The sequence below is a fragment of the Natator depressus genome, chromosome 10 (assembly GCF_965152275.1).
Source record: "Natator depressus isolate rNatDep1 chromosome 10, rNatDep2.hap1, whole genome shotgun sequence".
NCBI classification, from domain to species: domain Eukaryota; kingdom Metazoa; phylum Chordata; order Testudines; family Cheloniidae; genus Natator; species Natator depressus.
The window spans coordinates 67,607,123-67,634,394 of record NC_134243.1 but is presented as its reverse complement, the minus strand read 5'-3'; the positions used below and the strand labels follow the sequence as shown (position 1 = coordinate 67,634,394).

At 43.4% G+C, this 27,272-nt stretch overlaps 1 protein-coding gene across 1 annotated transcript in view; it reads left to right on the top strand.

Moving 5' to 3' along the window:
* CEMIP (cell migration inducing hyaluronidase 1) overlaps nt 1-23,201 on the top strand; it is a 142,267-nt gene extending 119,066 nt beyond the window's left edge. The window contains exons 18-29 of the mRNA XM_074966445.1: nt 984-1,115; nt 3,169-3,204; nt 3,312-3,467; nt 4,933-5,113; nt 6,986-7,201; nt 7,900-8,111; nt 8,559-8,744; nt 9,950-10,154; nt 11,157-11,243; nt 11,572-11,729; nt 16,249-16,349; nt 18,462-23,201. Coding sequence (XP_074822546.1) covers nt 984-1,115; nt 3,169-3,204; nt 3,312-3,467; nt 4,933-5,113; nt 6,986-7,201; nt 7,900-8,111; nt 8,559-8,744; nt 9,950-10,154; nt 11,157-11,243; nt 11,572-11,729; nt 16,249-16,349; nt 18,462-18,589 — 1,798 coding nt within the window. The 3' untranslated portion in view covers nt 18,590-23,201. The remainder of the gene's footprint in view (nt 1-983; nt 1,116-3,168; nt 3,205-3,311; nt 3,468-4,932; nt 5,114-6,985; nt 7,202-7,899; nt 8,112-8,558; nt 8,745-9,949; nt 10,155-11,156; nt 11,244-11,571; nt 11,730-16,248; nt 16,350-18,461) is intronic.
* The last annotated feature ends 4,071 nt before the right edge of the window (nt 23,202-27,272 follow it).

Below are 27,272 nucleotides of genomic sequence, written 5' to 3'. Positions count from 1 at the left end.
CGGGGATGCTAATCTGCCAGGTTTTTCTGAACTGCATTGTATTTGACAGAAGACACTTAGTAATGATAAGGATAGTTGCCCCCGAAGAGCAGGAATAAATGACACCCCAACATACAGTGTCATTGTTGCCATGTCAGTCCCAGGATATTAGAAAGACAAGGTGGATGAGGTAATATCTCTTATTGGACCAACTTCTGTTGGTGAGAGAGATGAGCTTCCCAGCTACACAGAAGTTGGTACAGTAAAAGATATTACTTGACCCACCTTGTCACCCAACTTAACATCTTTCTATCCGGGCTTGCACAGATGCTGTCACCCAAGTGCAGGCTGACTGACAGCAACTGTGGAAATGCTTTACTGCCGTTTCCATTTATCTCTGCCTTTTTTCCTCCATGCTCACCAGGCCATCATTTCATCATATGTGAGAGCTTGTGAGCTAATAAATCTCATTATTAGTGGCCTGGGTGACATATGGTAGGGGCAGCAAAGATATCATCATGGTCTCCTCAAAATGCTTCCACACAATGTGTAGTTAGCCTGCGGAACTCGCTGCCACAATATATCCATGTGACCAAGAGTTGAGCAAGATTAAAGGAAAAGAATTGGACATTTGTATGGATAATAAGAATATTCAGAGTTATAGTAGGGAGGATTTTAAATAACCCCAAGAGTTTTAGAAAGGATACAATGTCATGCTTCAGGACATAAACTAACATTTAACTCAAGGAAGAAACTTTTCCTGGGACAAGGTTATTTCACGACTGACTATTGGAGCATTTCTTGCACATTCCTGGTAGCTGGTACTGGCCACTGTCAGAGAGAGGCTACAGGACTGGATGGTCCATCGGTCTGATCCAGCCTGGCAATTCCTGAGTTTAGCAGAAATAATCCCACCAAATGTTTAACAAGTCAGTACAGCAGTCGAATCTCCCTGGGGTAGACTGCCTTCCACTGACAAGTTTCTGCTCTTCTTGTGTTTACAGATACAGTCCGCACAAAGACGCTGACCCTTTAAAGCCTAGGGAACCTGCGATTATTGAGCACTTTATTGCGTACAAGAACCAGGATCATGGGGCCTGGCTGAGGGGTGGAGATGTATGGCTGGATGGCTGCCAGTGAGTTTTGCCTTATTTCAACCCTAGAAGTTCAACTCCTAGTTTATGGCAAGCATAGTTGTGGTTAGACTATTTATATCGCTTTGCACCTTGCATATGGTCATGATTAAAATAAAAATGAAACATTAAGAAAACACAGGCATTATTTTACACAAACCAACCCTGTTTTGTCCAAAGCAAAGAGTTTGTTGAATTGTTTTTGAGTGTGACTTTGTCCAGATTTTCAAAGCGGCAGCAAAAATGGACTCAAATAAACCATTCTACGTGAAAAATGAAGAGCTTAAAATAAACAAAAAAACCCATAAGTTTAACCAGCCTCCACGGCTAAGCTTAAGTCATGGTTCAGTTTTATGTGGTTCAGTGTTGTGCTGAATAAGCCAGTACCAAGGAAGCAGACACAAAACTATGCATCACAGGAGGAAGGGAGAGGAATTGAGAAAATGCACATTGTACACCCTTTGAAAGTAGTTTCCTGTGCTGCTCAGAACAGACTCTCTTTGCACTTGGGATACTCTTCTGATCCAGTATCTTGATAGCAACCTCAATTAACCAAGGCAAAAAAGTAAAAAGCTAGTTTACAGGGTACAGTGCACTACGCTAGTACAATTGCCTGCCCGTATGTGGTATCCAGTTGCCTGCAAAAACTGCCTTACCTTAGAATAATCCAAGCCTTTTAAAGTGACCACTGGCTATAAACTGGCCTTAGTGACTCAGTGAGATTCGCAAGAATGAAAGTAGGTCAGAATAGACAGAAATATAATATCAAGCCTTCTTATTTGTCTTTATGGACTGTGTTAGCCAGAAATGTTTAACATTCCTGTCTTTTCAGATTAGTTGCATGTTATTTCGACATTTGCATTCATTACTGAGATACCATAGTTTCTAAATACTGCACAAGTTTCTCCATCTTATCAGGTTTTGGCAGTGTCCTTTTGAGTGCATCTGAGGCTGCAGTCCTCAAACTGTAACTTGTTTTTATTGCCATAATCAGAGTTAATTTTCATTTCTGTTGCTACAGTAAGACCTATGCATTACATTAACAAAACAAATGCTAATGTGGCATGCAGTACATAAACTACAATGAACATTTCATGGGGCTGTAAGAATAATAAATGAAAAGTAGATAGCATGTAATATACTACCACCTACTGACTCAATCAAGGAGATTGCTTTTGTTCTGTTCCTAGCTTTACATTGATTTTTGTCTTGTGCGTGACAGTTTAAATCCTAGCACCAAGTTGTAACTGTGATGCTTGTGTCAGTATACAGTAGAGATGGGCTCAAACGATAACATTAATCTCTGCATCTGGATTCTATCATCCTCAAAGTTTGGGAATGTTTGGAACTGGCATTCTGGTTTGACCCGTTATAAAAATAGGAACCATTTGTAAAATTAAGATCCAGGTCCAGATTCGGAGTTTGAAGCTCAGTAACATTTTGATCCAAAGTTTTGATTCAGGTCTCCTTCTAATCTGGATCTGATCACTGATGAAACAGAAGTCAGAGCCTTCTACCCCCTTTTTAAGCTACTGCATAGAAAGGCTATATGACTTGAGTAATAAACACAGAGCTACATGAGGGGGAAATGTGTGTAAGGCAGAGGATTATTAAATAACAGAAAATAGTTTGTGAGAGACAAACAGGACCTCCTTAAATAACTTTGAAAGGATCATGGTAGACAGAGATGGGGGTGGGGGGAAAGACTTATCACTATCCAATAAGTAAATCCTTCCCCCTACAATGGCAGGATATAATCCCAGTTAAGGATCTATCAAACTACCACTACACTTGAGCTGTACACCTTATGAGCCATGCTAGAAAACTTTTTTTCACAAACTGCAATATGAACGAAATTGCTAAAGCTTTTAGTTGGCCTCACCCTCCCACTTAACATAAGGGAGCTTAATTTTGTTAATTAACCCCAGCCCTCCTTTTCCGTATCCAAACCAGTAAGGATTTTAATATCTCAGTTTGGCATTGCCTACCTTTGGGAAAGCAAAGGCTCTGTATTGTTGCTTGTGAAGCATCTCCCCACTCTTTTCTCTCATTGCAGGTTTGCTGACAATGGCATTGGCCTGACCTTGGCAAGGTAAGCATTATTCATTCCTAGTTTGCTATCCTCCTCCTTTTGCCTATGATTCCAAGACAGAGTTTGCCATAAGCAACCCCTTTAACATACAGTCTTGCCTCTCCTAGCGGTGGAACTTTCCCACATGACGATGGTTCAAAGCAAGAAATAAAGAACAGCCTGTTTGTCGGTGAGAGTAAAAACGTGGGGACAGAGACCATGGACAACCACATTTGGGGGCCCGGAGGCCTGGATCACAGTGGAAGGACTCTCCCCATAGGCCAGTAAGTTTTGCCCTGCACAAGTGAACAGTTCCCATCCCTTCTGTTTGTTTCATTTTACATATTTTTTCAGCACTATTTGGTGTAATTTAAACTGAAGAAATTATACACAGAGGATTTTGTTTCATGTCTCTTGTTCCCAAGGTCCTCATTGTGCAGCTGCTGCTGGCAGGCATGTGCTTGCAGGCTGCCAGGACAACATCAATACCCGCTTCGTGAACTGGGCTGGGGGGATGGCTAAAGTAGAGGAAGAGTTTGCTAACGGGGCAAGCTTTTCAGCTGTGTACATGTAGTCAGCAAGGATCGGGCAATGCAGCAATCTCCACCCGTATCAGCTGCCAGTCACCAAGGAAATCTTTCAGGACCCCTGCCAGGGCTTTGGACCAAGCAGAGTTGCTGCTGGGTTCGCATGATCTTTGTGCCCTTGTTAAATGTTTTACAAGCTGCCTGAGAATTTCGCGGGTGACTTTGTCCGTGATCTTAGTGCTCTGAGTTGGTTCTGCAAATGCAAATTCTTGTTGTTTTTAAAAACGTAACCACCCCAAGAGAAGCCTCCAGTGCACAAAGAGCTTGAATGCCGTATCTTTCTGCATGGCATTCCCCAATTCTGCTTGTCAATGGAGGCACAGTAGGCCTATCCTATCCAGTGAAATGATGTTTTTAGTACCCCGTTCTACAGTCCTTTGTCTTCAGTGGAAGTTGTGTGTAAGAGCTCCCAAAGGCAAGGAGCACTCACTTGAATGGGAAATTCTTGTGTGAGGAAGGACCACTCATGTGAGTAAGGGATTGTGGTCTTGTTTATTATGAGCAATCTTTGACATGTTTTATCCAAGCCTGTTAAAGGGTTAAAACGTCACAGTCCCTCAAATCAGAATGTGAAAAAGCATGTGTCTTCTCTACCTTTCCACTGGTATCTAAATGATCTCTGGGTTAATGTGCTCTCGAGTGTGCCAGCTACCTTTAAAACTGTATCCTAGACAGTGCAAAAGTATTTTTGCTTCTTTAAAAGCCAGTTTTATTTTATTTGTGCCAAACGGCTTATCTCCATGCTCCCGTGAAAGCTGCCTTGGGATTTCAGCCCTGCAGTGATTCAGAATGAGGAGTGCAGATCTGATCGGTTACAGGTTTTGGGGCTGCTGCAGAACTTGTTTGTGACTGCAGCATGAATTTTTTCTTTTTAGGTCAATGCCTTGGCATTATCCAATGTTCCTTGCCTTTAGGAGTACAGATAAAGATGATCCGCTTAAACACGAGAGACCTTGACTGAACTCCTAAGAACTGAAGGATTACACAGGCTAAAACAAAAGCAGCACTAACTCAGAGTTATCCTGCTGGCTGGGCAAAATAACGTCCGCTACACAGCAAGCATCGTGTAGCTATCCATTATCGAAGATACAGACTGATGCCTACGGTAACTCATATCTGACCAGATCTCCCTCTCTCTCTCTATTTTTCAACTATGTTTTAGGAATTTTCCAATTCGAGGGATTCAGTTCTATGATGGGCCAGTCAATGTCCAAAACTGTACATTTCGCAAGTTTGCTGCACTGGATGGTCGCCACACAAGTGCCCTGGCATTCCGGCTCAACAACGCCTGGCAGAGCTGCCCCAATAACAATGTCACAGACGTTCTATTTGAAGACGTTCCCGTGAGTTATTCCTTAAAATGGGCTCCTGGTCATTTGGTTTTGGACTTGAGTGTGATGGTGAAAAATGTGATTCAGGGAAATGGCCACTGGGAAAAACCAACATCAGAATTGGAAATCTAACAACCTAGTCCCAGTGATTGCCACCTTTTTAGCAAATTAAGTGTAAATTAGGGATAAGAAAACTGGTTTGGATAAAAAAAATAAACAAGCCCAACTTTCTCACAAACTCAGAGCAAACCAGAACCAGACCTATTTCCCCAAAAGTTTGTTTCACATATAAATAAATAGCATTTCTATTTCTGTGAGCCTCTGCACTACCATAGGCCTGATTCCATTCCCATGTACAAGGAGTAATCCTACTGAAGTTAATAGAATAAAACCAGTATAGGTGAAAAGAAAGTAAGGCTCCTTTGGTTCCAGCTGGGGTAAGATGTTGAAGTGCCAGCATAGAAAGGCGGATCTTATAAAAGTTCCAGCCCAATCAGAAGGAAGAAATACCAAGGAACATGCCTGTGAGCAGAATCAAGGTTGAATTCTGTTCTTATTTACATCTGGTAATTCCATTGACATCAGTTTCCCAAATGTAAATCAGAGCAGAATTGAGCTAAAAAGCTTCCGATCTGCTTTGAATAAGCATGTGAACTTTTGAGTGCTTGTTTGAACCTAACCAAGTAATTAGAACTAACCCTGGTGAGAAAGAGAGTGACAGGTATTTTTGCATCTGCTTTTACAAATATATGCCTGCTGCTCCTGAGAGCGTCCCTCTTCCTGATGAAATGTACCTAGCAGCTGTGTAATCCACTTAACAAGCCTTGCAACTCTATTTACAGACATCTGTGTATTGAACGAATGATTTTGATTGCCTCATGTTTACTAAATACCAGATATGCTAAAATTTCATGAGAGAACTTGATTAAAAATCCTTGGCCAACTGTCTGGTAGGGAGAAAAAAAATCCCCCAAAGTGTCCAACCCAGCCTCAGCCACATTGCATCAGGCTGGTTTTTGACATTCAATTTATTTAACTTGGATAAGAACCACTGGTCAGAAGTCACTTAAGCAGCCACGTCCCCTGGGAGTCCGCTGATTGTTCCCAGTGTAAGTGCAACTTTATGTAACATACAAATTTTAAAAAAATGAAGAAGTAGTAGGAACACATGAACTGGGTCAGATAAAATAAAAACTTCCCTGAACCTCCCTCCAAAATGTGAACCCCCCACCCCAGGATGGAGGCCAGGAGTAGCATGCTGGTGGTTTTGTCCTCTACCTTTTCCGTTCATGGTCAACAGGAAAGGGCTTATGACCAAGCAGACTTTTGCTGTGCATGATTTAGCTCTGCTTTAGCCTCAAGCACTGACCATGCATGCAGTATGTAGACAAGGAAGGGGCAACTCAAATATTCTAGCAAATGTCACTGACATTCCTGCTAGCTGACAAGACCAACACTGCCAAAAGTGGCCATGGATTTTGGGTGCTCCTTTTTGGGGGGCACCCAGCCTGACTTACTCAGAGCCTGATTTCCTTCCACAAGTGCTGAGCACCTAGAAGCTCCATCGACTTCAGCTGGAGTTGTGGGTGCTCAGAGCTTCTGAAAACCAGATCTAAGATGTCTCAAGTTGAGGACACAAAAACTGAGGCACCCAAAATCAATGGCCATTTTTTAAAAACATTGGCCCTAATGTACAATTAAGTTTCCCCATCCCTACAGTGACTAGCAAATCCAAATGCAGCTTCTTGTCCAAACTATTTTACAGTGCTAGTTAAAATCAAACAATTCAAGCCATTCCAACAACCACAGAATTGTCCTTCACTTAAAATGCTAAGCAGTGAATTGCTCCTCTGGTATGTAAATCTATGTCACTGTTCTGTTTAGATTACCTCAAGAGTGTTCTTTGGTGAACCTGGACCCTGGTTCAATGACCTGAATATGGATGGTGATAAAACATCAGTTTTTCATGATGTAGATGGCTCTGTGTCAGAATATCCCGGCTCATACCTTATAAAGGAAGATAACTGGTTGATCAAACACCTAGACTGTATTGATGTGCCAGACTGGAGAGGTGCCATCTGCAGTGGGCACTATGCACAGGTACAAAGAATTTACATTACTCCACTGGCATTGCATTGGGAATACAGGAGTAGAAGGTGATCGGTTTATAGCTATTTTAAATTTCCCAGTACGGTAGGGCTTAACGTCATCTTGAACTCAGAAATATGCACTTTTATAGGACACTCAGGGTGTCATAGCATTTGGCAGTGCATCTGCCTGAATGGTTTTGCACACAGAGATGAGTTTGCCTGTCAATATTATGACACATTTTCAGAGGCACTTAAAAAATTTAGGCCATGAATATGAAACAATGAAAAGAACACTGCACTTCTGTAGCAGCTTCCATCCAAAGATCTCCAAGCATGTCAGAAGCATTCATAAATTAAGTTTCACAGACTGACTCTAAGGTAGGGAAGTGTTATTTTCCCCATTTTTATGGAGGAAATTGTCACAGCTGAGTTAGGTGACTTACCCACAGTCTCATAGGAAGTCTCTTGTAGAGGCCAGATAGAATCTGGATCTCCTAACTTCCATTCCTGCGACTTAACCACAAAACTATTCTTTCTCCCACAAAAGCACCTGGTATCACGGTCTAGAACCAGTCCTTCACTCTCTATGTGCAGTGACTTTTTTTAGCTTTGTTTTAGGCACTGCAAGTGTCCTCAGAGTAACATACTTAAAGCCAATTTGTAGCCATCTATCTTATTAAACTGATTGTGACTGTTTCCCTAATCTAGATATACATCCAGGCCTACAAGTCAGCCACCCTGAGAATGAAAATAATCAAAAATGACTACCACAGTCATCCACTCTACTTGGAGGGGGCTTTAAGCAAAAGTTCTCCTTACCAGCAGTATCAACCAGTTATAACGCTGCAGAAAGGTTATACCATCCATTGGGACAAGACCGCACCTGAGGAACTGGCTATATGGCTCATCAACTTCAACAAGTGAGTGATCCCTCCAAACCCTACCCCATGAAAGCAGCGTCCCAACCCAGTAAGTTAGCTGTAAATGTTTAAAGAGTGATGTTACTGAAATAATCATGAGGCATTCTTTCCGGGTTGACATCATTATTCCATGAAGACCACTCTGAACTGCCCCATCTTTTAATTTGTCATGATTACTTATGTCCCCCCGGATACATTTTTTTTTAGATGCCTAGGATCAAATTAATCCCTGGTGAATAGATGCCAATGGTGTTAGATCAGGGATGAGTGTAGCCCATATTGCTTAAGTACCACATAGATGTTCTCTTAAAGGCTAAATTATGTTGACCAGCCAGGAAAAAATTGTTACATTTCAGAGTGAACTATTTAACTTGGCTGATGACGTGCCCAGGAAAGTCATAGTCATGTGTCTATTATTTGTTATAATGTGGCTCTTTGTTATTTTAGGAATGACTGGATCCAGCTAGGGTTGTGTTATCCTAAAGGGACAACATTTTCCATTCTCTCAGACATCCACAATCGTCTCTTGAAGAAAACATACAAAACTGGGACCTTCTATAGGACCTTGCAGATGGACAAATTGGAGTACAGATATCCTAACAAAGGATACTATTACTGGGATGAGGACACTGGGTAAGGAAATAGCCCTTGGTCAACTAGACAGATATGAGAGAGCCATATGAACCAGAAAGTGGTTTGGCCCAGACCAACAAACAGACTCCTTGAGACCTGATCAACTTTTCGTTTCCTTCTGACTTATGGTGGCTGCCACTCATTCGTGTGCTCCCAGCCACAGCCACTTGCCTCCGATGGCTCCCAGTGCCAAATGAATGCACAGCAGGGTAAAAGGAAAAGCAGAAAGAGGACCCAGTTCATAGCACTGAAGTTACACTAAACAAAAAGCATAAAACCCTTCTCATTTCAAAAATTTGATCTAGGAATCTTAAACCACGATCATTTATGAGCATCAGAAATATTTGATGCATAGCTGCCTAATGGATTTGAACAGGGCGAATTTACCCCTTGGGAGATAGGACTCTTTCTTATAGGAAATTGAGGCTGCTTTTTATATATATAGAGAGAGAAAATGATGTATATTTATAATAAATACAGGGAGGCTAGCGCTCCCTCAATGGATATGTTCGGGGAGGGGGTTGTGGATCTATGTTTCCATCCCCACAATATTTCATGGAGGAGGGACTGGAGTGGCTGTGGTGCATGAGATTGGACTGACCACAGGGGAGCAGGAAGAACTCCTTGGCCCAGTCTGGTGCCACCTTCCAGTCACTGTGAGTCCCAGTGGAGACACCTGGCCTGATGGAGGGGCAGGAGAACATGCACTAACTGCCAAGGTGGGGTGGAGGATGGCACAGGGGGCGACAGCGCACATGGTGCCAAGCACCTGGTGAGGGTTGGAGGAGTGCAGGGCACCAGACATGGAGGAACTGCTGTAGGAATGGCCGTCAGAGCTACTGCGAAGGCCCTTCCCAGCCTGGATGGGCTGCCCACCTTCCCCTACCCCCCCACTTCCATTCTCAGTACAGTAACTCCCTTTTGCTCTCCCTCCTATCCCTCCACCCCTGATTCACAGGGAATATCCTCCCCCTCTGAATAAATATATATACACACACTGATTTATGTAAAAATAACGGACCTCTAGAGCTATATAAATACACAATGTGTGATGTGGTATAAATATTCTATTAGCATCAGTCTAGGATGGCTGTCTTACATATTTGTTATCACGAAGCACCGAGATGTACTCTATTATAACCTGGACCTATTCGTTTTGGTGTGTAACACCCCATGACTGGTGCATTGTCACCCCCGATCTGCAGGCTGCTGTTTCTGAAACTCAAAGCCCAGAATGAGAAGGAGAAATTTGCCTTCTGCTCGGTCCAAGGCTGCGAGAGAATAAGGATCAAAGCTGTGATCCCAAAGAACGCCGGAATCAGTGACTGTGAAGCCATGGCCTATCCAAAATACACGGAAACTCCAGTAGTAGATGTGCCAATGCCTAAGAAGCTCTCTAACTCACTACTGGTAAAGTACCTTGGTTGCTACTACATTTCCATTACCATTGTTCTGTTTCCTTGTAAATTTACAAGCTTTATCATGCATCATTCCACGTAGCTGTGGAGACCATCTCTATAAGAACTACTCTACCCTGGGCATAACTTCCTGAATGGTCCAGAAGTGTAAAGCAACCTAAACCAGCCACCAGCTAGTACAGAAAACCCAGATTCATGAAAGGAAAAGAAACATAAAGCTGCAGCAGGTGTTCCCTAACCGTTACTTTTTGATATGATATGCCTTCCTCCTAGGTATAGGTGCTGGATACTCATGGGGCAATGGGGATAGCTCTGGGGTACTGAAGACTGCATTTCACAGTAAGAATTTGATCTCCTAATGGTCAAGCGTGGAATGCTGTGCACAGAAACACAACACACACAGTGATGAGCAGGGCAACAGGTTGCTCAGGAGAACTTGATCCTGCTCTGATGAGAGTTCTGCTGCATGGCTGCCAGCCATGCCTGCCTAATAGCAGAAGCCATGCCAGAGGGGGGAATGCATAGCTAAGGGTATGTCTCTTCTGCAAAGGAAAACCCGTGGCACTAAGTCTCAGAGCCCAGGTCAACTGACTCAGGCTCACAGAGCTCAGGCTGCGGGGATGAAAATAGCGACGTGGACGTTTGCACATCAAGGATTGTGCTGAAAGACAGATTCATGTTCTGCACCCAGCCCAGCCCTTTTTGACCTTTCTCTCTTGGAACAGGCATGTAGGATCAAAGCCTCAATGAACTACAGATCACTGCACAAAACAAAAATTTCCTTGTTGTGAAACTAGCAACATTTAAATGTTGACAGGATCAGCTCAAAGGTTAAGATTTTTCCCAGATTTCTTAAACAATGTAATTTGGCAAGTGTCAACATATTAGGTACATTTTTATTGTTGATTAAACTGCTAGGAAGCTCTTGGTTTAAAATAAATAGCATTTGGGGAATGTACAAAAGTAGTAAGCACCGTTTTCTATTTTTGAGCAGAAGAATAAGGACCATTTCCTAGAGCTGAAAGTAGAAACCTTCAAGACCAGATACTTCCACCTCAGGGATGACTTTGCATACATTGAGGTAAGCGGTTCCTTCTCAGCCACATTTGTTGGACTTTTAGAAATACATAGGTTAAGATTCTGGGGTTTCACCCAGAATTTACTGAGAAAACTACCACTGATGGTTATTAGGAATTAGGTTCATTCAGGCTATGTCTCTTATGAAAATGAGTAGTACTACAACATAATAGGCAAAGATTCAAGTTGATCCAAGGTAGGAGATAGGGAATCCTATTCCTTGAAGCAAAGGGCAGTTCAATGCTGCCATGCCACAATCATGAAGCTTCGTACAGTTAACTGTTATGAACTTGGATTTCTTTGGCACATCAAGAGTTTTTTCTCTTCTGCAGGTTGATAGTAAGAAGTTTTTCCTCGCTGATGATGGTATCCAAGTAGTTGTGATTGATGGGAAGCATGGAAAAATTGTTGACCGAATAAGTTTCAAAAACTCTATTCTACAGGGAATCCCAACGCAGATAGACAATTATGTCACCAACATCAAAAACAAGTGAGTAAATAATCCAGTGTGTAATAAAACTTTAGCACACAGGAGTGTTGCTGAAACACTGACCCCTTTTCTTAGCCCAGGTCACGTGATATGGCTCAGAGTTACAAAATCTTAATTGTCCTGTTCCATGATATGGTTCAGTATCAACCTCATCAGAATCCAAATGCTGAGTTTCAAAGTAGCTCTAAGGCATGCACGGTAAACCTGTGGAAAAAAATATTCATGATCAGTTCCTACACCACAGTGCTCCTAATCTGTTTTCATATTGCCGGAGTAATCTGTTAGTTCTCATCAGATGCCACTGATAAAATATATGCATGCTATGTGCATGTGTTCCATCCCTAAACACACGTGCAGTGTGTTTTGATTTCTGTAAGCATGCTAGCCAGAGATCCAGAGCAATGAAACTAGACTGTTGAGTACCAAACACATGTTCTGAGCAGCTGTATCCTGGAGCACAGTAGTCTAGCCAGCCTGAAATACTATCAGAAACCATATCAATGCTTCTTAAATTGAGGATTGTCTTCTCTGCTCGTATTGGTTTGTAGAGTATTAATACATGTAATTGTTGTCAGAGGCATTTATTCTTATCTTTTATCAAGTTACTGATCCATGAGAGGACCGTCCCTCTTATCCCATGACACCTTACTTTGCTTAAGAGCCATTGGTGAGGGCCCTTGTCAAAGTAGGTCTGAAAATCTAAGTACACTGTATCCACTGGATCCCCCTTGTTTACATACTTTTTGACCCCCTCAAAGAATTCTAGTAGATTGGTGAGGCATGATTTCCCTTTACAAAAACCATGTTGTCTCTTCCCCAACAAGTTATGTTCATCTATGTGTCTGACAATTTTGTTCTTTACTATAGTTTCAACCAGTTTGCCAGTACTGAAGTCAAGCTTATTGGCCTGTAATTGCCAGGATCACCTCTGGAGCCCTTTTTAAAAATTGGTGTCACATTAGCTATCCTCCAATCATTTGATACAGAAGCTGATTTAAATGATAGGTTACAGACTACAGTTAGTAATTCTGCAGTTTCACATTTGAGTGCCATCAGAACTCTTGGATGAATACCATCTGGTCCTGGTGACTTACTACTGTTTAGTTTATGAATCTGAGGTGTCCTTAGAGGAGGTTTTGGAACAATCTGGGACACTTCCTCAGATTTGTCACCTAAAAAGAGTGACTCAGGTTTGGGAATCTCCCTCACATCCTCAACCATGAAGACCAATGCAAAGAATTAATTTAGTTTCTCCACAATGACCTTATTGTCCTTGAGTGCTCTTTTAGCATCTTGATTATCCAGTGGTCCCACTGGTTGCTTAGCAGGCTTCCTGCTTCTGATGTACTTACAAATTTTTTGCTATTACTTTTTGAGTCCTTAGATAGCTGTTCTTCAATTTCTTTTTTGGCCTTCCTAATTATATTTTTATACTTAATTTGCCAGAGTTTATGCTCCTTTCTATTTTCCTCACGAGGATTTAACTTGCACTTTTTAAAGGATGCCTTTTGGCCTCTCACTGCTTCTCTTACTTTGTTTAGCGACTGTGGCTCTTTTTTGGTTCTCTTGCTTTGTTTTTTTTTAATTTGGGGTGTACATTTAAGTTGAGCCTCTATTATGGTATCTTTAAAAAGTTTCCATGCAGCTTGCAGGGATTTTACTTTTGGTGCTCTGCCTTTTAATTTCTGTTTAACTAACCTCCTCGTTTTTGTGTAGTATCTGAAATTAAAGGCTACTATTTTGGGCCACTGTGGTGTTTTCCCCACAGAGGCTCGTTTGTGGGGTTCCGGGTGCAGGGGCAATGGGACTCCTCAGAGGCTTCCAGGTGAAGGTAGTTGGGGTTCAGCAGAGGGGTCTGGGTGTGAGGGTCTCAACAGGAGTTTCTGACTTCTGGGCGAGTGGGGCTTGGTGGGATGGGGGTCTGGGTGCAGCTAGTTGGCTGTCAGTGGGGTGGGAGTCTGGATGTGGGGGCTCAGGGTGATGCAGGGGGTGGGGTATCAGTGTCGGGGTTTGAGTACAGGGAACTCAGTGGGGGTGGTCTGGGTGCGGGGGCAGGGGTCTGGGTTCAGGGGGGCTCCAGATGCAGGGTTGAGGTTCAGTGGCGTGGGGTTTGGGTATGGAGGGCTAGGGGGGTTGTAGATGTACCAGGTGAGGCTTGGCAGGGGTCTCTCAGTATGGGAGGTTGGGTGGATGGGGGAGCAGCTCCCCTCCCCCCACAGCTGAGGAGTGATGTGGGGAGGATGCTGAGCTTCCTGCAGCTGCGGGAGGTTTCTGGGGGTGGGTCTGACACAGCCCAAGCCACTCCTTGCAGGGGAAGAGGAAGTCCCATCCTCTCCTGCCTTCAGCCCAGCCAGGACCAGCAGCTAATCCTGGCTCAGGGTAGGAGCCACTGACTGGAGTGTCCCCAGCCCCACAGTGATTTACCTCTCCGCCGGCTGCTCTGAGTGCCTGAAATGTTGTACCTGGGTTGCTAGGGAGTTGTGTGTGACTGTTTTTGCAGCTTCCCTTTGCTTCTCTGTCAGAAAGTCATTTTTCTGCAGGGAAGCAAAGAAATCTGCAGGGGACATGAATTCTGTGCATGCGCAGTGGTGCAGAATTCCCCCAGGATTAAATTAAAGCAGTACAACTTGTGTGTGTGGGCAAGGCCTATGAACATGATCTTTGGACCTGCTGAGCCCTCAATTCCCATGGAAGTCAATAGGAGTGAAGAGCAACTAGCACCTCACAGATCCTAATTTTGCATAGGGTAGGAACCTTGGATTATTCTCCTGCTCTTCTGAAATGTTCTTTTAGCCCTTTACTCCATTCTCCTACCTGCTTTCTGGAAATGGGATATAGCCAGACATTTTAGCTATAGCTGTTAAACATACCATTTATCCAGGAAAGAAAAATGGGGTCTGCTGTGATGAATCTGTTTGAATTATACATTTTAATAGTTTTTTTTTTCCTGGAATGACAGAGCCTATTAGTTCACTCTAGGAATTTACTGCAGGTCAAGTGTCATATTTTGTGTATGTTCATACTTTTGTGATGAGTTTCCCAAAGCAAATAGATGGAACAAGTCGAAGCTATTTTTGAAAGCTCCAAGACAGGAAAGGCTTAGCTGAAATAAATGATTTTTTAGTAAAGTGAAAGAAAAAAAATCTAATATCAGATCAAGAATGTAACTAAATACATGCTGTAAACCCAATTAGTTTTCTAACAGTGCAAGTATTAAACGTAACATCTGAGGTTTAAGCTAAAAACAGACTAAAGGTTTGTCTGTACTACAATGGCACAGGTATGATGCACTGTAGTGTAGACACTTTCTACAGTGATGGAAGAAGTTTTTACATTGCTATAATTAATCCACCCACTTGAGAGATGGTAGCTAGGTTGATGGAAGAATTCTTCCATCGACCTAACAGTGTCTACACCAGGGCTTAGGTTGGCTTAACTACATCTCTCAATAGTGTGATTTTTTTCAAGTTTTAGGTGGAGATCAGGCCTTAGTGACTATTAACCCTTTTGTTCCTGGTTTTTCCTTGGAATTGCTGTATTGCCATTATCCCATTACAATGGATTTTAATGGAATTGTTATGTTAAGATGTAGCTAGTCCATTCAGCGGCACAGTAGTTGCGTTCTATGTAGTAATATCTGGAAAACAAGGAATTCTTGGGTGGCTAATTATAGTGACAGTTTGTACTACTGAACACAATGGGGCTGCATCTGTGCCTCATTGAAGTCACTCCCATTTTCTTCAATCGGGTCAGGATTTCTTGGTGCAGTCACTGGAGAGGTCTGGGCACCTTGCAGAAGAATAGGGGTGCTAATCTCATTAACCTGCCTATACTTCAGCTTGGATGGTTCTGTCTACAGAATGCCCCTTCCAGGTTCAATGTGATAGGGGATTTTTCTTCACCTTCTGCCCTAACCTATTTTATAGTGTTGCTTAGACAGTTGCTGAATTTTACCCCAGAGGCTGCAGATTTGTGATAGGTAAAATGATCTGATCCCTGAGCCATACATCATTTGTACTTCAGTCTGAGTTTATAAAGCACCCCAGGACTTTTGGAAGACATATACTATTTATAAGGACACTAATAATGCACTTTTGCATCAAACGTGCAGTCAAAGAGAAGGAAAATTGTCAGATCCTCTGCACAGATTCCAGGGAGGTGAATTTATTTGAGATTTAGTCTGTTGCTGATATGAAAACAAAGAGTTAATTGAGAATTGCTTAGTGCATCCCAGATGAAGTACATTCCACTCACTGAGTGGCATGTGATGGAAATGCTGATTTTGAAAATTTAAACCGCTCTAGAAACTCAGTGTAAAATGAGCAAATTAAATATGCTTCCTAATTGATTTTGCATATATGGAAAAGTGAATATGTGGCTAAGTCATTGGAGAACATCGATGACCTGGTTCGCAGGTGTCCCAGTGTCACACTGATGGCAGACACCAATGTTTAAATCAGACAAGTGATAAAGGTTTAACTATTGTTCATTTGTTTATAAATGGCTTTGTTTTCTTTAGTTCTATAGTAGTGATGGCATCCAAAGGCAGATTCATTTCAAAAGGACCTTGGACTAAAGTACTGGAAAAACTTGGAGTTGAGAAGGGTTTTAAGTTAAAAGGTAAGGAATTTTAAAAACATAAATACAAACTTTTGATTTGTTTACCTAACAAGTTAAAAACCTTTAATATATCAACTTCTGCTAGTAAACTGACCTTGCACAAATGAGTGGGCACTGTGCTTCTGAACTGGACTCATGTGTTGGTGAGAGAGATGCAGACCTCCCTTCTTGAGGACAGTTTGGGAAAGACCTCAGGATTCCTGTCACCCAGGCTCACTGTGATATCTATCATTGGGGGATATGGCATAAGGAGAAGCCACACTCTTACAATATCCTGGTGCTGCATGGATGCTAAGATGGCATCCACAGCAGCTATAGAGAAGGCAGTGCATTTTGGTTCCCTTCTTGGAAAAAGCGCCCAGATAGCGCCCTTCCAAGCGGTGGGGAGTGAAAACACCAAATTAAAGACCATCTGCGTGTGTCCAGGGGTCTCCTAAACATCCAGACTGTTAAACCAGAGTGCCAAGTATCAGTACAACTAAACAGCTATTTTAAACAAAGGCTTATTTAATCCTCCAAACTTCCCCCTGCTTTGCTTGCACATGCCTACTCCTTCCCTATCTACCTAACAATATTCTGTGCCTACAGTGCTACGATTAACACAGAATTGCTTTGAGTTCCCTCCTGAAAGTACATCCTCTCTAAGGCAATACGTCTCTGCACACTGTCACAGCAATGACCATTGCTAAAGGCTGTTCCCAAAAGTAATGACATAGTTTTAGAGAAAGTAGGGAACTTACTTCATGGGAGATGGAAAAGAGGTGCCAGAGCCATCTCTAACTTCTCTAGTCCTCTGATTCCACTAATGATTTCCTTTAAGAGGACCACTGGTTCAGAGAGAAATCATATATTCAAACTACCACACCTAGCCCCAGCATCCAATGTGTCGGTAACTGACTATATAATATTGTCATTGAAAAACTGTTGATCGATATCTGCTCTGGAATTGCACGTATTTACATTGCATCAAGGTGTGCACCAACCCCAGAGAGTTTACCATTGGAAGCTACTGTAACTTTAGCAAGTATTTTCTTTGAGATAAAGGAACTAGTAAGAGCTGAAAGTGGAGTCTCCAGCCAGAACCATTACATACAAGATGGTTCAAAAAGATCAGAGTGCATCTACAGACGAGAAAGAGTCCAATTGGTTTGGACCTAATTGTGAGGTTCCTGTTTTATCAAGAATCAAATTTACCATGTTGTTTTGGCTAAAACAAGTCGTGAGCAGAGCTGTGTGGAGGACAGAAGTTTTGTTTTGCAAAGAATTTCAAGATTTTCAAATTTGCCTTTGTTTAAGATAGGAATGAAAACTAAAAATTTCAAAATTCTCTGCAAAGGACAATTCTGAAAAGTGATATTTTGGGCCATTCATTTTGATTCTGACTTTCAAAATGTGTATTAGATTATAACACATAATTTCATACAAAATGTGAAACGAAGGATTGTTTCAAAGCTAAATGTTGAACCATTTTATTTGGAAAATGTCAAAAACAGGACCTTTCAACACTGTGGTGTTCTTCTCTGCATTAATTAACTGATAATAGCTCACATGACACACAGCAGAGTATGACCTTACAAACATCCAACACGTACAACAGAAAATTTTAGAGCCAGAGCACCCTCTTTAACACAGGTAGAGTGCATAGTGGTTAGCTCCACGAAGTTTGCATGTGTGTGAGTGGCATGAAAACAAAGAGAAGTTTAAGGGGTGACTTGGTTACAGGCTAGAAGTATCTACATGGGGAACAAATATTTAATAATGAGCTCCTCAGTCTAGCAGAGAAAGGTATAACACTATCCAATGGCTGGAAGTTGAAACTAGACAAATGCAAACTGGAAATAAGGCATACATTTAATGAGAGTAATTAACCATTGGAACAATTTACCAAAGGTCATGGTGGATTCTCCATCACTGACATTTTTAAAATCCAAGGTTGGATGTTTTTCTACAAGATCTGCTGTAGGAATTATTCTGGGGGTGTTCTATGGCCTGTGTTATAGAGGAGGCCAGACTAAATGATCTCAATTGTTTCCTCTGACCTTGGAATCTATGAAAGTGCTTCCGCTTGTCTGCAGTCAGCTGCACTACCAATTTATTGCTGTTGGTTTTCAGATAAAATGGCTTTTGTCGGATTCAAAGGCAGCTTTCGACCAGTTTGGGTGAAACTGATCACCGAGGAGGATGCAGCTAAAATCTATCAAGTTGTGCCAATCCCTGTGGTGAAGAAAATGAAATTATGAGGACACCATGCTTTGCCTTCCTGCTGTTAGCACTGCCCCAATAGAAAAGGACTACTGACTGCTCACAATAGGCACCATGCCACAGGTCTCCAGAGATGTAGCATTTCTTTGTTGTTGTACATGAAGAAAGCTTTATTGCAAGTGGGTAGATGGCCACATGTGACAAACAGCATTCCTTGTGCTGCACATCTTGATTGATCCTGCCCTATTGATCTGCTTGCTGATACCAGATTTACCTTTATTTTCTAAGCTAATATCTGGGGCAAAACTGTTTTCAAATAGTGGGGGGAAGGGTGTCCGTGCTTTTTACATGGCCTGGCCATGTTCTGCCTCTACATCTCTTGTGAGCCTCTCGAGTATGAATGTTAAATCTAATTGCCATACAAGGCTCAGAATTTTCCCCTGGGACTGATTGCATCCACACTCTGCTGTTTTTGAGAGTGCAATCAGCTGCTCGCACGAAACCAGGAATGCAAATTCAGAGGCTGGCTGAAAATTTGGATCAGAAATCATAAATTATAGTCAGTATCTAAAAACTGCAAAACATGGTCAAACAATGAGAATTTATTTGAAACCTTCTGCACTATTCTGTCAAACTGCTGCAGAATCCTGAGACTAAATTGTACATGCTGAACCACAGGGGAGTTATCACATTTCAGCTGATGGTACATAGTGGGGAAAGAAATGGCATAGGAGTGATTTAACACATTTTGATGCTTTGGGGTTCATCCAGACCAAGAAGGGGTTGTGTCACCACCTGCCCTGTAACCCTGGGTGCTTCTGTGCTATGCAGCTGTGGCTCAGAACTCTGACACCAGCAGCCTGCACAGAGCTCAGTGATCTCACCCTGGCTTCCACCTGCTTGATTACTCCTTGCCGGGGGACACCAACAGCCTCTTCTGTCCTGAGTCTACTCAAAACAGTCTCCCCTGCAGTGCTCAGCCCCTCTCTCTGTAGCATTCACCAAACCTTATCAAGTTTGCTACTCCTTTGGCGAAACCGTATGCAGCACCAGCCTGTTAGTGTGGTGGAGGATTTTACTCGTCCGTTTGAAACGCTGCACTGAGATGGTGGTGTACTAAAACAAGATTAAGTTTATTAACAAGGAAGTGATATTGAAGTGATACCAAGTAGACAGAACTGGGACCGAAATGGCTACAAACAAAAGGAAAAATACACTTCTAAGACTAAAACCTAGCTTAAACTAGAGTCTCTTGTTCAAAGTAGTTTTCTCACCATGGTTGTTCTTCCAGCATGGCTGCCCAGTTCTTAGCCCCGAACCAACACAGAGCTCAAAGCACTTCATTTCTTCGTCTCTTCAGATGAAGGATGCAAAAAAGACTTTTTCTCTCTGCTTATCTCCTCAGAGTTTTATCTTTGTTTTCAAAGTCAGGAAGCCCGCTTGTGGGCTCAGCTTGCTGTATCCATGTTCAGGAGCTGACACCATGTTCATTTTTGCAGTCTCCTCCTCCCGTCATGATAGTTAAGTAGCTGTTTCCTCAACTCATTAGTTTGATGGCTTTGTTTACCGTTTTTGTAAATGTACTTCCATTGTCTCTCTTGGCTCAATTGACATTGGAGACACATTTGTGCAGGCGGGACTATGTTCCTTTGTCAAGGGTGGGGTGACTTATGCCCTACCTGCCAAGCATGTTTTAAGAACATATTTCCAGCACACATTTGTACGTTTTCATACATCATGCATCCATGCACCAGCAATAATATTAATGACCAACTTGTTACCAGTTTGCCTATATCATCTTACATGGCACCTTTTAGATACAGTAAATTGGGGTACACTGAGCTGGTTGGGCCAGTGGAGGCTCACTACTAGAAACCAGGGCACCCCTTGTCCTCTGGCGTTGGGGTGCTCTTAGGGTCACATGTGCAAACCAAATATGGTCATAATGGAACCTGCCATTTCTGATCAATCCCATAACCAACAACTGGCATTCCCATGGTTATGCTTTTAAATAGCTGTTGTCATGATTCTGTGTTTTTTCCCAGGCAAGCAGCCACAGACTGGTGGAAAAGACCTGACAGCCAAGCACTACACACTTACTCAGACTTTCCCACACATTCCTTCAAATATAAATCTTCAGAGCCAGCCCAATGTGCCTACATGACATGCTACTGACAGGATCCACACTTGGGTCTCTCGCTCCCAGGCAGAGAATGCTGGGGAGTCATTTTACTCCATCCCTAATCAAGGGTGAGGATTCAATTGTGCTTCCCAGAAGACACCCCTCCTCCCCAGATAATGTAATCTTGCACATTTTTTGCCCCCTTTCCTTCAAAACATAACGTTCTAAGTTTTAAAAAATGGATGATGAGCAAAGCTGAGCGTACACCAGAGCTGCTTGCCAGCACACTTCATTAAGCTGGGAAATTTATCTTAACCTTATAAAAACACTGTATATTGTTCAAAAATGCACATGATGAATTGCTGTGTGTTTCCCAAAGATGTCATGCAGGTGTCTCAAGTGGCTTCTGTTATTCGGGTAACTTTCCGAAAAAAAAGTGGCTTCTTGAAGTAGGCAAATTGTCCATATGCCAGAGCATCTATGTTTCCCTCCCCTCCACTACCCCCCGGAAAACCATTGTTGGTTTCTTTTTAAATCGGTCGTCGTCTTTTTTCCGAGTGTCTCTTTTTTTCACTGTATCTGAAGTGTCAGCTCTGGATTGGAATGAAGCAGCCATGAATCTGTGTGTCATTGCGCATGCTGTCACTGTGCAGCTGTTGAATTCCACAAGACCTTTCTGGCACTGTTTTCAGACCAGGTTGCTGTGTGAGTCAGTTATGAGTGATGTTCAGGCTCTACTGTAGGTATGTGCCTCTCCAGCCCTTCCTGGATTTTAAAACTGGAATTGCTTTTCTCTATACTGTTTTTCTATACTGTTTTCCATTAGCGGAATTTCAAGTGTTGCATTTTTTAAAAGGATCCAGGGTTATTTTCCTTTTCCCTGGCTTCTTTACAGTCTATTAATGAAGGATTTCTCGTTCAAGCAAAGGAATGTCCTCTCTAAACCATTCGTGCCATTTGGGCCAATTCCACTGGATGCAATGTGAAAGGGCATAGCTCTCAAGCAATATACATTTCTCTGCCAATGTCTTATGATGATTTGGGTCCTTTCCACCCCCCAGATCACAACTATTCCTTAAAAAAGATTAGTCTCACTTACAGTTCAACCTCGATTATACAAATCTCATTTATCTGAAACTCCCTGTTAGCCAAAACAGGATCCTATCCCTTAAGTCTAGTAATTACATTTAAAAATCCTTGATTAGCCAGGGTTCTGACTAATATGAATGGATTCAGTGTCCTCCACAACATTCCCATAATCGAGGCTGTACTGTAGGTACAACTGCATCTATTGCTCTGTATTAGCAGATCATACGTACGATATAATGAATGAAAAATACTAGAAATGGGCCAAGACCAGAAAAAAAAATTTCTGAAGGTTTTAGGAGAGGAACCAGGATCAAAACACCTCTCAGTTTGGATTTGGTTTTCCAAAAACATCCTGTTTTTGCCCTTTGCTATTCTAGCTGACTAGGTCTTTATATTGGAGGAGCTAAGCACCTGTAGACTCAGTACAACCAACCAAATGGAGCAGGAGTCGAGTACTTTGTTTAACTAATACAAAAAGGCAAGTTGCATTTGTACTGAAGTGTAGCTTCTAATTTTCAAAATTTTTGGAATTCTCAGGGTGAAATCATAAGACTTGGCTCTAGGAAATATGCTTGTTTTTTAAATCACATCTTATCCAGGAAAAAAAAAGTCCATTTTGTTCTGTCATGCAAGGGTAGTCACATGAGCCTATTCTGGGGGAAGGGGATGGGTCTTACTCTGTAAATACTTAGGATAGGATCACTGCAACTTGTTAAGCCTAGACAGAGAACATGGCATGGCGTAATAGGACAGATTCTCTCCTGAAATGCAAGCAGCTCCCATTGACTCAATGGGAGTTAAGTGCATGGAACTGATGGTAGAATTTGGCCTAATATCACCAACCAATAGTTCTGATATATCATTTTTTAAATATTTGTGGATTCTAGAAGTTGTACATGTGCTCCTCTGCAAGAAGTGAGTTGACTGACTCCTTGTAGCTTGTACATTCTTTAAACTGTCCATTCACAAACTGCAAATATCCTGTCTATACGGTTTAATTGCTGCAAATATTTTTACATTAGCCTACATATACAGTTGTCATCATTAGGGCAATTTTGGGGGTGCATCAGTTCAAATGCTTGTTTTACCTGTTGCCGAAATAGCTGGTCCTTTTTCGGAATTAGATGTATAGTGTTTTGTACATTTTCCTATAGACTTCAAAATGAAAAAGATATATTTTCTATTTATTTATTACAAAGGCACTATGAGAACTAAATTTGCAGAGATTTGAAGACCTGTTACTGGATTTTAGCATTATCCAAGCTGTTAAGGAGGTTGGAAATATGTCTTTTCAGATAATCTGCTTTGCACTTGAAAGTTATGTCCACAGAATGTGGCAATGCATTGACTGTCTAGTTTATGCTGACAGAAGCTTTTGGAAGATTCATTCCAAAAGTTTTTGCTTACAACAGAATTAATATGTAGTAGTTTGGAATACAAAAAGGTTTATCAGAATAAATATTCAATGCCAAATTATGACTGTCTCTTGTACTCTTCATTATAACTTTATGGCAGTGAACTGGTATTCGTTTACATATCTTTTTGACTGTGTGCCTGTTTGTTCACACCATGCTGTTTGCTTGTTCTAGAACAGCTGATAACCCGCACCTAGAGTACTTTAGGTGACAATTATTTTTTACATTCGTGAAATGTGTGTGAGTATACAGCAGAAAAAAAATCCTGGTTTTATTTTTTTCATGAGTAGCCATGTATCCCTATGAGGTTCTGATAATCAGGGCAATCATTATATTTGCTTGTTACATTTTCCATTGTGGGGTTGAGCCAAACAAACTGTCTCTCTAAAAGGCAGCATTCCTAAAATTAGATTTTGGTGGCAGGAAATCAGTATTTCCAACATCCAAGTACACATCCAAGTCTCATGATAGTAATTAGCATTTTAAAGGACAGGGTATCACCCTCGTAAGTGATTCAGGCAAGGCAGCTACAAACTCACTCCTGGTTGAAATCAATGATCTGTGTGAAATCTCCAAATCGGTTACACGCAACAAATTGAAGATGAGCTCAAAGGCAACACTGAAGCCATAAGACTTCCGCTGAGGAAAAAATGCAACATGTTAAGATAAACTTGATGGTGACTATTGTAATCCCCTATGTTTTTTTAAAAACTTAAATTCATCATGGGGAAAGATACTGACTGCAACATGTGCCACCAGCAGGTATGGGCTTTTTTAAAGCCACGGCACTATCCTCTGCCACGTGAGCTAACTGAACAATGAGTAGCAGTAGAGGACTGTTCTCTTCTCTATGTGACAGGTCCACATAGAGAGACGGAGACACGCAACTTGCCAGTGGGTTTCAAAGCTATTTTCTGGACAACAAAGGAACATTGAGACTTTGGAAGAATGGGTTCCATTCCAGGTGTGGCGGGTGGGGGAGAGTCTTGTCTGGTAGGCTACACTTCCTTCTCCCTGATTACTTTCCCCATCCCCCTCTCGCTGCTTGTACCACTGTCCCCAGCTTCTGCTCATGCCCCAAATCCTGCTCCTATCCTCCCCCTTCTGCAGCTCCTGTCCCCTCCCTCCCTGTCTTCTGCCCCTCTGCTCCTGTCCCTGCCCTCATATCCTCCCTCCCGCCCGAGCATGTGCCACCATCATCCCGCATCTCATGCGGGAAAAAAACCCAGCACTGCCTTTCAAAAAAAAGCCCATTTCAGAGAGAGGGGAAGTGGGGGCAGTGCTTAATTAGTAATGAAAGAGGGGCTGTGGCTCAGCTCCAGCAAGCCCTGGTACAAATTAAGCACAGGTGGGGCAGCTGGAGAGGGGAGGTTGCTAGCCGGACAGCTGGAGAGGGGCAGCTGCTAGCCGGGGACGCAGCTCTGAAGGCAGCGTTGCTACCAGCAGCAGTGCAAAAGAACGAGTGGCGTGGTATGGTGTGTTGCCAACACACAGAAATTATCTGACAAAATTATATTTAAGAAAATTAATTTTAAGAAAATAATTTTAAATTATATTTAAGAAAATTAATTAATATACCGTTTGCTATGTAGGCTTGTATGCCAAGCCTACCTAGCAAACGGTATATTCATCACGTGATGATACAAAGTACATACGCATACCCTGGCGAATGAGAGGGAGGAGAATACGTTCCCTCGGGCTTGGCAGCAAGTGATTGGGGAGAACCAAATATCAGAACTGGAGGAGGGCTGGGGTGGCAGTCCCTTTGCTTTCCCTTTCACATTCAGTGACTTGCATGGCACACACCAAACAGGGCAGGCACAGTGAGAGATTTTCCTCCTCTGGCTTGGAAAGGAAAAACTCAAATGTTTGCAACAGGGTTTAACCAGGGCAAAAGGGGGGTGGGAACTGACACAAACGTCTTTCCAAAGTCAACAGCCAACCCCAGTGAGGCAAGATCTCTCTCGCCCTTTAGATTGCAAAGCCTGGCTGAGGACGAGCAGGGTGAACGCTAAGCTCTGCTAGCACACAGAGGGAGAGCCGGGGAGCAAGCAAGGGGCAGAGGACAGCACTAGGAAGCCAAGGGAGGCTGGGGAGGGGGAGGCAGTGGCAGGGGTCATTTGCCGGGTGACTGAGCCCGGCCAGCAGGCCTCACCTTCTGCGGTGCAGGGGAATGGAGGCGGCCGCAGTGGGGGGCAGCACCTGTCCCGGTTGGTGGTGGCTGGAGGCAGCAGCGGCTCAGCAGGGCGGTGGGCTCATGGACCTGGAGGTGTCTGGACCCCTGTGTAATGGGTAGGAGCATTCTGGGCTGGCCGCTCTACGCTCCCTGCAGAGAGGGTGGGGTCAGGGTAAGTGCCTGGCAGGCAGCAGGGGCTCGCTGGGCCCCTGTCCCGCTTTCTGGTTAGAGCTGCTGCTCTACCACAGGTCTCAGGGCCTATTGTGCCCTTCTGGCACTGCCCCCGCACCCCGGGGTCACCCCCTCTTCCCTGCGACCGACAGCAGTCTTCCGTACCTGGGCGTACGCTGCACTGGGGAAAGAGCTGGTACTTCACCCTGGTGCAAGGAGGAAGCATTCACATGCTTGTGCCCCGCTCCTGGGGCAATGTGGCCCCTTCCTCAGCTGGTTTGTAGGACCCTCTGTAATTTGCTAACCTTTATGCATCAGTCCAGCCTAAACACTGGGCCCAGTCCTGCACTCTGGCATATACTCCCTGAAATCAATGGGTGACTAGCCTGGGTCAGGCGCACCGGTGCCGGCTCAGTGGCCCCAGTACTACCTAACAGTTGGGTATGTGATTAATTTTAAGTACATGCTCAGTGCCGCTAAAATTAAGCATGTACTTTGCTGACTCAGGGCCATTAGGCCTAGTTTTGAAATGGCTATGGAAAGCCTTACCTCTGGCAGCAGCTTTGGGGGTATATCTGCAGCTGCCCATCACTAAGGTCCCAAATGAAGCCAGCTGGGTCACCATGCAGCACTAACTCCAAGTTAACCAGCCATTGGAGAATTCCCCCAGTGCAGGCGGGTCCTCGGGTGTGGTAGCGTTGCCATATCAACACACAGGCAATCCCGCTCTCACCCGTGGTGCAGGGGCAAAGTCATGCAAAAAGAGGTGTGGCTGGGGAATCCCTGCCCATGATCACTGTACCTGTCCCCGAATCATAGCATCAGGAGAGATGCAAAGAGGGCTTAAGGCAAGGGCACCGGAACCTTTGTAGAACCAGGGTGGATGGGGGGACACCAGAACTGGAGGGGGCCAGCATGCCATGCCCCACAGTTTTTAACATGGGTGTAGTTTGGGGGGGCAGGGGACAGCATTGCTCCCCCAAACTGCAGCCTTGGGTAGGCACGGAGCAGTGCCAGCGGGGTCTGTGCTTCTCGGTGATCAGCCCCTCCACCATGAAGCACGGCCCCTGCCAGCAATGCTCCGCGCCTGCCCAAGGCTTGCAGTTTGGGAGGGGCAATGCCCCCCTTCCTCCCCCCCCCCCCCAAACTACACCCATGTTAAAAAGTGAGGGGCATGGCCATTGAGGTTCCGGCGCCATTGTCTTTAGGCCATGTTTGCCCTCTGCCTGCAGGTGTGCCAAGCCCACCTTGGCTGGCTGAGAGAACTGGGGCCTTTATTTTTAATAAAAAATCTTTTTGGGCGCATATAAATAGGTTTTTCACTTTTAAGCAAAGCTGTTCCAGTTCAGACTCAGCTGAACTACTTGCCTGCTAATACCAACCTCACCTTGCAGTGTAAAGCGGGGGACTTCCAACGCCCCTAGCTCCTGGTGCCTGTCCTGGCATTTGAGAGCCTGGAAAGAGCCTTTTTAAAAAGTTGAAGCATAAAAAGGGCAGGGGCCTCTGGAGCATGAAAGGACATTGGCCTCTAATAACAGGCAGCTGGGATGAAAACAAAGCCGCCGAAGGCAAGTGGAGAAAGAAGGAACGAGTGCCGAAACAAAACCAGAGCCAGAAAGACTAGCTGGAAATGTACAGGGAAAAACTTGAAAGCGTTTGATGAAAGCAAAAGGCAGTACAAGATCCTGTCAGCAGGTCTAAAGCAAAGAGACCAGAAATAAGTCAGCTACTAGGCACATGACAGTGAA